Source organism: Mesoplodon bidens (assembly GCF_964165515.1).
Source record: "Mesoplodon bidens genome assembly, chromosome: X".
Classification (NCBI taxonomy): Eukaryota; Metazoa; Chordata; class Mammalia; order Artiodactyla; family Ziphiidae; genus Mesoplodon; species Mesoplodon bidens.
Window position 1 is genome coordinate 99,141,248 of NC_138163.1, and position 11,219 is coordinate 99,152,466.

Below are 11,219 nucleotides of genomic sequence, written 5' to 3' on the forward strand. Positions count from 1 at the left end.
TTGAGGACATTATGCTAAGTGAAATAAGTCAGAAAGAGAAAGACAAATACTGTATGATGTCACTTATATGTGGAATCTAGCCCTCCGCCCCCCACCCCAAAACCCATGAACTTGCAGATGCAAAGAACAGACTGGTGGTTGCCAAAGGCACTGGGTGAAGGGGTCAAAAGGTATAAACTCCCAGGTATAAAATAAATACGTCAGGGATATGTAATGTACAGCATGGTGACTACAGTTAATAAAGCTGTGTGTGTGTGTTATTATTATTATTTTTGGCCATGCCGCACGGCTTGTGGGATCTCAGTTCCTCAACCAGGGATCAAACCCAGGCCCTCAGCAGTGAGAGCATGGAGTCCTAACCACTCGACCGCCAGGGAATTCCCATATATTTTAAAGTTATTAAGAAAGTGGATCTTAAAATTTCTCATCATAAGAAAAAAATCTACATAACTTTGTGTGGTGATGGATAGTAACTAGACTAACTGTGGAGATCTACTGCAATATATACAAAGAGTGAACCATTATGTTGTACACCCGAAACTAATATAATGTTATGTCAGATCTCAATTTTTAAATTTTAAGGAATTAAAAATGAAAAGATTTAAGTATAAAAAGCCTACATACTTCTGTTTGAATTTGCATAAAATATTTCTAGACATATATCACAAGAAACGTAGTGGTTACTTCTATGAAGTGAGCCTGGCAGGTATTTTATATCCTCCTAAACTGTTGAACTCTTTTTTCACCACGTGCTTATATTATTCCTAAAAAATTTTTAACACTAGTTTCAAAATAGAGAGCACCTAATTTTAATCCTCTGGCTGTGTTATCCTTAGCAATTACCCAACCTCTCTGAGCTTGTTTCACCATCCATACAATGGGGAAACTATGTACCTCATAAAGCTAAGATGAGGACTAACTTGGACAACATGCACTAAGCTAGTAACACAGTACACAAAATAGGCACTCGATAAATGTCACACACACCCCCACTTAGTGCCAAGAAAACTTGTAAATCCTCTTAATTCAACCGCATCTTCTTATTGGTAGAACACTAAAGCCAGAATGGTTTAGGGACTTGCCAAGGTCAATCATGTAGTAACCAGGAAAGCCAGGCTCTGATGCCTGGGTTCCTGTACCCTAATATAAAAACTGATTTCATATGAGCCAAGGAATGACTGCTACTACTCTATGGCCACACCTCAGTTCGCAGGACCAGCCTCCTCCCCTGCTTCACTCGCCACATTTGATGAGCCTTGATTTTTCCTAAACGTTAAATCCACCATGAACTGAGGGGGTCCTGCCTGGGAAGGCAGCCCCAAGGGGGAGCTCCAAGAATGTCTTGGTCAAAGGCAGCACTAACCTCACAAGGGGGCAATAATAATTTGGATGTGGATGTGTTTTAAAAAATTGCTCGCACCTTACTGCATGCCTGCCACTCAAGTACCTATCTATATGTACACACATACATACACACACACACACACACAGCATCCTAACTTCTAGCCCTCTGGTTTGAACACAGTACCTACATTAATTTACAATTAGGAATTATTTTAACATCTTTATTGGAGTATAATTGCTTTACAATGGTGTGTTACTTTCTGCTTTATAACAAAGTGAATCAACTATACATATACATACATCCCCATATCTCCTCCTTCTTGCGTCTCCCTCCCACCCTCTCTATCCCACCCCTCTAGGTGGTCACAAAGCACCGAGCTGATCTCCCTGTGCTATGCGGCTGCTTCCCACTAGCTATCTATTTTACGTTTGGTAGTGTATATATGTCCATGCCACTCTCTCACTTCGTCCCAGCTTACCCTTCCCCCTCCACGTGTCCTCAAGTCCATTCTCTACATCTGTGTCTTTAATCCTGTCCTGCCCCTACATTCTTCAGAACCAGTTTTTTAGATTCCAAATATGTTAGCATACGGTATTTGTTTTCCCTTTCTGACTTACTTCACTCTGTATGAGTCTCTACGTCCATCCACCTCGCTACAAATAACACAATTTCATTTCTTTTTATAGCTGAGTAATATTCCATTGTATATATGTGCCACATCTTTATCTATTCACCTCTCAATGGACACTTAGGTTGCTTCCATGTCCTGGCTATTGTAAATAGTGCTGCAATGAACATTGTGGTGCATGACGCTTTTTGAATTATGGTTTTCTCAGGGTATGTGCCCAGTAGGGGGATTGCTGGATCATATGGTAGTTCTATTTTTAGTTTTTAAAGGAACCTCCATACTGTTCTCCATAGTGGCTGTATCAATTTACATTCCCACCAACAGTGCAAGAGGGTTCCCTTTTCTCCACACCCTCTCCAGCATTTATTGTTTCTAGATTTTTTGATGATGGCCATTCTGACTGGTGTGAGATGACACCTCGTTGCAGTTTTGATTTGCATTTCTCTAATGATTAGTGATGTTGAGCATCCTTTCATGTGTTTGTTGGCAGTCTGTATATCTTCTGTGGAGAAATGTCTATTTAGGTCTTCTGCCCATTTTTGGGTTGGGTTGTTTGTTTTTTTGATATTGAGCTGCATGAGCTGCTTGTAAATTTTGAAGATTAATCCTTTGTCAGTTGCTTCATTTGCAAATATCTTCTCCCATTCTGAGGGTTGTCTTTTCGTCTTGTTTATGGTTTCCTTTACTGTGCAAAAGCTCTGGAGTTTCATTAGGTCCCATTTGTTTATTTTTGTTTTTATTTCCATTTCTCTAGGAGGTGGGTCAAAAAGGATCTTGCTGTGATTTATGTCATGGAGTGTTCCGCCTATGTTTTCCTCTAAGAGTTTGATAGTGTCTGGCCTTACATTTAGGTCTTTAATCCATTTTCAGTTTATTTTTGTGCATGGTGTTAGGGAGTGTTCTAGTTTCATTCTTTTACTACAATTAGGAATTTGAACAAATTTTGTTGAATGAGAAATTCTAGGCAGGAACAATGTTTAACAAATGCCTGTTCTTTAGCAGTACAGACTGCTGTTTAAGCAAGAGATTTCCCTTTCAGTGATTTTTATACATAAGCCATTTGGCTTTACTAAAATAGAATGACTTTCAAAATGCTTTGTTAGGGATTTGGTGATGGCTGCTCATTTCTTTTTGTTCGGATGATTTCCTTAGAAAGAATGCTTTCTGATTGTTGGGGTTTCGGTTACAGTGCACTTACCTCCCTTCCTAATTTCATTCAGAGGGTCCATCTATCTTGTGAAGAGCAAAGACCAAGATGTCTTAAATGCCTAATGAAATGAAATCTTGGGTCCTACCAAGGGCAGAGGTCAAACAGATACATGCTGAAAAGGACAGGACAGCTCATGAGTCTGTTCAGAATGGTAGTGGATAGTGTACCATGATGGATTATAGATAAGGAGATACAGACAACAAAGCATTTGAAGGAATGTGAGAGGGTGATAAATGGAGCCGTGAATAATTTAAGACGTTTCCATATTAACACCCTACAGCTGCTTGGTATTTCACAGCTCCAAGTTCTTTCACATAAATGACTACGGCAGACAGTGCACTGCTCATCAACTTTAGTCCGCATCCTCATCTTGTTCCAGTGGCAAGGGCTCAGCCCAGGGGATGAAGCATGACTGGTCCAAGTAGGTGGCTCTCAACTTTGGCTGCACTATCCAATCCCCTGGGGGATTATACAGAAATTATATAACAGGATCCCACCCCAGACCAATTAAATCAGAATCTCTGAGGATGGAGGTTTTTTAATATTGACATAAGAACAAAAAAGCTCCTCAGGTGACTGTAATGTTCAGCCAGGGCTGAGAACCCGCTGGTCTAAGCCAATCATGACAACCCCCTTCCCTCTCACCAACTACTGGACTAGGGTAGAACACGTGACCCAGTTCTAGCCAGTGAGACATAAAAGGAAGTCGACTGGGGTAGGGGGTTCTGGGGATGGTTTTATAACCAGATTGGAGGAAAGAGAGATACATGAGGGAAAACGCTACCCCTTAGTAGCCACCTTCCTTCCTTTCTGCATTTTCACAGCCCTGTGTGGTTGGGTGAGGAAGTGATGCTTCTTGTTGAGGTTACCATCTTGTGACAGTGGGAAGATAAGTTGGTGAACGAAAGCCAAGAAGATGAAAAAGATGGAAAGGGCCTGGGGTCCTCGGTGACTTGGTTTGGTGTTGCGGTCCCCATCCAGCCCTGAAAAAAAGCACACTGACTCCCTCCCTGCCAAATCCTGGCTGTCAGGTCTGGAGCATCCAGAAGTCACTCAGGTTAATTCACGTGCAGTCCCTCTTCACTGCTGAGCCAAGGGTGCCCCAAGGGTGCTCAGGTGCCCCAAGTGAAGGACAGCCATGAGGAGGACGGCTATAGAGTCAGGGGCTCTCCCGTGTAGGTGCTGTTGGCAGCGCTCAGGGATATTTTATTGGTTTGTTCAGTGTTTGTTAGTAATAAAGCTAAGTGTGGTTCTCACCCTAGACTAGCCACTAAGCCTGGCTGCAGTGTCAAAAGGGTGCCAGGGGACGGTAAAGGGGGGGCAGGTGAGGGTGTGTTATAATGGAGAGATTCTGAGCTCTGGGGTCTAACACTCAGCTCAGCAGCCCAGCAGCCCAGGTGTGACTTTGGGCAAGGTACCTGACTTCTCTGAATCTCTGATTTCTCATCTGTAAAACTGGTAATATGTCATGATGAAAGAAATGTTCACATATGGAGGTATGGGGAAGTCATTCTGGCTTATACATGATTTAACCCGAATGTGATGCTAACTAAAACAGCCTGTTTGTGGCCTATCAAACGTACATGGTACTTCTACTTTAATTATTAAAGAAAAGGGCGCATTGACTAGAAGTAAAGAATGTCTGCATTAAAAATAAAGATTAAATGCCTTCCTTCCTGGGATGCCACTGCTGGTACTCCTTCGATGATAAGGCTCCCTTCCCAGGTGCTGAGGGCATACTGGCTCCTGGTGTACGTGCTGATCTGTTTTGTTTTGTTTTGTTTGTCTGTTTGTTTTTGGAAACCTTGAAGGAACGGATCCCTGAGTTGCTTAGTGGTTTTGTTCTGACAAGATGTAAAACTGGTCTGAAAACCAAGCTTCTCCGGAGCAGTTCCTCAAAGTTATCTGACTGTCTTCGGGGCTATAGTCTTCAGTTTGGCTCAAATAAAACTCTTTTCTATTCTTATTATAGATTGTTTATTGATTATTTTCATCGACAGTCACAGTAATGATATATCCACAATGCCTAACTCAACACATGGCACCTGAGGATCCATCCCCTTCCCATTCCTAGAGTGGAGCGTGACAGACTTTTGGAAACTCATCAGTTGGTTGGTAACATTATCTTTCTCGGAACCAGAAATACAAGCATTTTGATAAATCCACTGGTTGGTGGTGACATGTTAAGTGCCCGATAATTCCAGCAGAAATGTGGGAGGAAGAGCTCAGTCACCAGAGTTTGAAAGAGCTTAAAGCTTGTTCCCAAATGTCCCTTCAGCCCTGCAAAGGAAGCCCCATCGGCTCTTCCAAACAGCAGCACCGATGTCTGGCCCCATAGTCACTGTCACGTGCACAGACTCCAACCTCCTAGAGGATGAAGACTGTGTCCTCTAACCATCCTCTCTATTCACTTTCTTACCTCACACCCCAGTCAGTGCCAAATGTTAGTAAAAATGAAAAAAAAAAGAGTCAAAGTTTCTGGGAGGTTGTCAATTCTTAAAACCATAAAATGCTGCAGCCATTTGTCCTGGAGAGGCGTTCCCTCAGACTGGTGAAGGAGGATTGGAGACCCATTATGTTACATCTGTAAATACAGGATTAGCAGATGAAAGGATGTTTTTGTTAAAATGTGACAAGTCACCCTGTGTCTTTTACCTTCACTTGGAAATCAGGAAAGAACACAGACTTCCTAAGCAATTACAGAAACTGACTAAGAAAACCACTTGATCACTAGGAGAAAAATCAGCTTCCGAAATCACTCTGAAACCCTGGCTCTATTCACAACAACAAAATCCATCTTCATTAACGTCTTCGACTATTGTCCTCAGAGCTTCATCCCAGAGGAATACTGAATTACACTATAAACTAATGAATGGAAACTTAAGTCATTTCCGCCCACCCGGCACTGCTTTTCCTCCTCTGGACTGCACAGTGCAGAAGGCTGCACTCTTCCAGCTCACACAAAGTTTGGGAAATCGCATTCCCATGCCACTAACTAGACTCCTGAGGTCAACATCACGTAGAACAAACTTCCCTCATCCCAATGAACAGGCCACAGACTGACCCAGACACTGAACACATTTTGAGATCATTTAAGCCCCATTTTGGCATCTTAGGATATCTTAGGATATATGCTTTACAGAGAAAGGGAAAAAATGGGGGGGGGGTGCGGAAAGGGAATGTCTTTTCACAAAGCTCCTTCAGCAGTCACAGCCAAAGCTGCTACTGCCAATCCAAGGTTCCATCTCTCAAGCGGATCTGGCAGAGTAAGGGAAGCCCAGCCCTGAGGTTCTGGCCGCACTAGAGGAAGCAGACCAGGCAGCTTTTGTGACCTGACGCGAACGGAATATGGTCAAATATCCTGAGAGCGCCAGCCATTGGGGGCGGAGGTGGGAGGTGGGGGGAGCCACCCCTCGAGCCAGGGGAAAGCAAAGTCCATTCCACGCCAGTATACCAGAGCCTGAGGCACACACATGTGCAAAAGCTGTTGCAAGAGAGGCCTATGACTGTATGTTTGGTAAATCCGAAAGAAAGGCTCGGAGTCTGCACGTGAGAGAGGCAGAGGCAAAGAAATATGAAACAGATTAGGGGTAGGTAGGATAAGAGTCAATAACTTTCCCCCCAATTTTGCTTTTGGTTTTCCCTGTGCCTGCAAACACTGCTGCAAAAGGTTTCCCCACAGGACCTAGTGGCATCAAGATAAAATCATAATCATGGACCTCATATGGTCCCCGAAATTCTGTACTTTTCATGTCAATTCCCAGTCTCAAGTTTCATTGTGACTTTCAAACCTTCTCTACTCTGCTCAGACCCGTGATATCCCTCTTCCCTCTCCTTCCCCCATTCCTCATTCTCCACAGACGATCCTACCTTTTACTTCATAGGGGAAACTGGTAGTGTGGAGACCTGCGTTCCGCCTTAGCCATAATTAACCTCTCGCTTCTCTGGATCTTCCTCTGAGAAGGCAGGGGGCTATGCTAGAGATCCCAATGACTCTCCCAAATGCTCCCAGCTGGACTTCCCCTACCGCTCGGATCTATTTTCATCAGGTGAGATCGATCTGAGATGGCATCCCTCCCCTCCCCCTGAAGGCTGATCCAAGCTCCCCAAGACCCTTTCCTGACCCTAGCCTGCCGGGGGCCACCTTACCCGGATCCGTCCCGGGGGCGCGGGAGCAGGGCTACGTGGCGCCGTCGGCCTCCGTCTCCAGCGGCGTCTCCTCGTCCTCGGACGGCTCGGCGTTACCGTCTTCCCAGCTGCGAGGGTAAGCCAGCAGGCGCATGGCTGGGGCGCATGCGGCCTCCACCTGGCGCACCTGCTCTCGGCTCAGGCGCTCGCGCCAGGCGTGCACGGCCTCGCGAGCATCGCGCGCCGACAGGTGGAAGGGCCGGTCCGCGCCGTAGGCTGCGCCGCGCGTCATGTTGAGCGCGAAGGCGTCGAGCGCGGCGAGCGCGCGCAGCCCGGCGAAGCGCTGCAGGCGGCGCAGCTGGGCGCGCGGCTGCCGCACCAGGTCCTCGTAGCGCAGCCTCAGGTAGCGGCGCCGTAGCCAAGCTGGCGCGCCGCGCGCGAACAGTAGGTCGCGCAGCCAGGCTTCGCAGATCACCTCGAGCGCGCCGGTCAGGAAGAAGTCGGCGCGCGGGGCGGCAGGCAGTGCACGGGACGGGCCCCCGGGTCGAGCGCCCATGCCGTGCGCCAGCAGCACGCGGTGGAAGCGGTCGCCCCTCTGGCGGGTGCGCAGCACTTGGATGCTCTCGCGCAGCAGCCCCTGCCGAGACTTGAGGCGCGAGTTGTGCACGGCCCGCGGGTCGCGGAAAAGCTGCACCACCTTCAGGTTGAGGCCGGGGTCGCGCAGCAGGGGCACCAGCACGCCCAGGTCGAGGAGGCGCACGTCCTTGATGACCACCACCGGATACTTGCGGCACTCGGCCTCCAGGGCTCGGAGAGCCACGGGTGGGCAGCTGCGCTCGCAGGCGGTGTCCTCGACGAGGCCGACCTCGGCGCGGGCCCGGGGCGCGCCGGGGCACAGCGGCGGCGAGCAGATGACCTTGTTGGTCCGCCAGCGAAAGAGGGCAGCCGTGGTGAGATTGGCCGCGTCCGGGGCGCGCGCGGCGGAATCCCCCGGCGGCGCGTACAGCTGCAGCACCGAGAAGTCGCAGCGGAAGAGCGAGCGCAGCATGTCGCGCAGCGCGCCCTGCAGGCTCTCGGCGTCTCCCGGATACAGCGCCTGCCACAGATGCCACATGGGCTCGTACAAGTAGAAAACGTCCGGGTGCTGGTTAAAGAGCTCACCCAGGAACGACGAGCCCGTGCGCCAGGTGGCGTGTACATAGATGTGTTGCTTTTCGCGAGACGCCGCCTCCCCGACAGCGCTGTTGAGGTTGCCCTGGGACCTGGGGGACCAGCCCGCGTCCTCCTCCGCGGCGGGCCGCGCCTCCGAGCCCTGCTCGCGCTCGCCTGCCGCCGCCGCCTCCAGGCTCCACACTCCCAGGCTGCGCTGCAGGCCCGGGCAGTGCCCAGCGCCCTTGTCCCCGTCGCGGCCGCCGTCCAGGACAGAGGGGACGAGCAGCAGCACCAGCGTGTACAGCACCAACAGCAGCGCGAACTTGCAGTACTCTCGGCGCCGCCGCCGCCGCCGGCCCTTCATCGTTCACGGAACCCCTCCAGAGCGGGTGGGGCGCCCTTCCTCTCCCTTTCCTCGGAAATCCCGTCCCGAGTGCGCTCCTCCGGCCTCTTGGGGCCCCTCTGCGCCGGGAGGAGCGGAGTCACTGGGGCTGTGCATCCACAAGGGAAACTCTGGAGGCGGTGGTGCTAGTGGCGAATCCCCTGCCCTCTCCAGGCTCTGCGCTGGAGAGCCGCCTATTGGCCGGCTAGGCAGCGGTCCGCCCCGCCTTCCACCCCGCAGCTTCTCCCCGCCTCTCTACCCGCTGGGGTTCGTCCAGGGCTCTGCCAGATCTGGGAGGGGTTGCCGCGGGGTGGGGGACGACGGCTGGGGCGCACGGAGCCAGACCCCACCTTTCCCCAACCCCTCCGTGATGAAGTCAAGTCTTCATGAATTGAGTGCAGGCAAGGGAGGGGCTCGTGTGTACAGAATGTACCCAGTGACAGGACGTGGACCCCACCCGGAGAACTCCACTGTCTCTCCTGTTTTATGTCCCCAGCTTGACCATCTCTGTCGTAAGCAGACTCGCCTCCACACTATTTAGAATGGGGCCCCTGGTCACTATCTATATCCAGCGCCCCCGTCAGCCCCGGGGTGGGTGTTACTGAGTTCTGGATGGGAGCACTTCTCCATTAGCATAAAGACGCAGATTGCATAGTGCCTCGTGGTCCAGAGGAATTGGAAGCACAACTGCGTTCACGCAGAGCATTTAATTGTTAAGGTGTAGTCTTCTTTGCGGAAATATAAGTGTTGTCTTCCTAGGGTTTTGCCTGCTGAGGGCCATGCACGTTTTACAGACACCCTGAAGATCAGTTTACTCATTTGTAAAATGCGGATAAGTTTTAGTGCCTCCATACCTTCCAGCCTGAGATTTTGGGGTCCTTTGTTAGCACAGAATAACCTAGCCTATTATGACACACATGAGCAAAAGACATTTACAGAATCAGAGTGGTAGGATGGTGGAATTTCTCAGGAGCTCAGTGTTTACAAGGACCCATAAGGAAAATGGATACATGTGTATGTATGGCTGAGTCCCTTTGCTGTGCACCTGAAACTATCACAACATAATTAATCGGCTATACTCCAATATGAAATAAAAAGTTAAAAAAAATAAAAGGAACCATAAGGAGGAACATGGACTCAAGGATGGGTGAAAAAGTGACAGGAAGTCCAAGAGGCAGATTAAGCTTAGAGTGCCTGAAATCCAAAAGAGAACTAAAAACGTTACTTTTTGCTCTGTTTCGGGAGGATAATGAACACCCCCTTGGGGAAGGTGTTGTAAGGTTAATGAGGTTAGAAAGCAAATGCACTCATCTCCACCAGGGAAGGTGTTCAAACTGGAAAAGTGAAAATATCTCCAAAGATCTTCTCCTCTAGTCTTTTTCATCACAGCAACGACTCCACCTCTGAAATCACTAGCTCAGGCATCCTGCTTTTTGTCCACAATTCCCTCTCCTTTCAGCCACTGGTTCAAATCCTCTCTATTTTCCAACCTCATTGACCACTATCCCCACTTCCTTCTCAATTTTTCATATTCAGCTAAGAGACCCCAGACCATTATTTTTATTTTATTAATCAATTAATTTTTATGGCTGCATTGGGTTTTTGTTGCTGTGCACAGGCTTTTCTCTAATTGCAGCGAGCAGGGGCTACTCTTCGCTGTGGTGCACAGGCTTATTGTGGTGGCTTCTCTTGCTGCGGAGCACGGGCTCTAGGTGTGCAGGCTTCAGTAGTTGCAGCATGCAGCTCAGTACTTGCAGCACGTGGGCCCTAGAGCGTGTGGGCTTCAGTAGTTGTGGCACGTGGGCTCAGTAGTTGTGACACGTGGGCTCTAGGGTGCACAGGCTTCAGTAGTTGTGGTTCCCAGGCTTTACAGTGCAGGCTCAGGAGTTGTGGCACATGGGCTTAGTTGCTCTGCGGCATGTGGGATTTCCTGGACCAGGGATTGAACCCGTGTCCCCTGCACTGGCAGGCAGATTCTTAAGCACTGCGCCACCAGGGAAGCCCCCAGACTATTATTTTTTTCTTAACACCTTTATTAGAGTATAATTGCTTTACAGTGGTGTGTTAGTTTCTGCTTTATAACAAAGTGAATCAGCTATACATATACATATATCCCCATATCTCTTCCCTCTTGCGTGTCCCTCCCTCGTACCCTCCCTATCCCACCCCTCTAGGTGGTCACAAAGCACTGAGCTGATCTCCCTGTGCTACGGGGCTGCTTCCCACTAGCTGTCTATTTTACATTTGGTAGTGTATATATGTCCATGCCACTCTCTCACTTCGTCCCAGCTTACCCTTCCCCATCCCCGTGTCCTCAAGTCCATTCTCTATGTATCTGTCTTTATTCCAGTCCTACCCCTAGGTTCTTCAGAAC

At 48.9% G+C, this 11,219-nt stretch overlaps 1 protein-coding gene across 2 annotated transcripts in view; it reads right to left on the bottom strand.

The window, feature by feature from the left end:
- The window catches only part of CHST7 (carbohydrate sulfotransferase 7), a 31,433-nt gene extending 22,477 nt beyond the window's left edge, over window positions 1–8,956 (bottom strand). Inside the window, exons 1-2 of one of the 2 annotated variants that reach the window (XM_081222945.1) lie at window positions 7,333–8,956; window positions 5,234–5,767 (exon numbers count right to left, since the gene is read on the bottom strand). In XM_081222945.1, coding sequence (XP_081079071.1) covers window positions 7,364–8,827 — 1,464 coding nt within the window. In that variant the 5' untranslated portion in view covers window positions 8,828–8,956 and the 3' untranslated portion in view covers window positions 5,234–5,767; window positions 7,333–7,363. Of the gene's footprint in view, window positions 1–5,233; window positions 5,768–7,332 lie in introns of those variants that run through there. The other variant, XM_081222944.1, reaches the window with a different exon arrangement.
- Window positions 8,957–11,219: the final 2,263 nt, after the last annotated feature.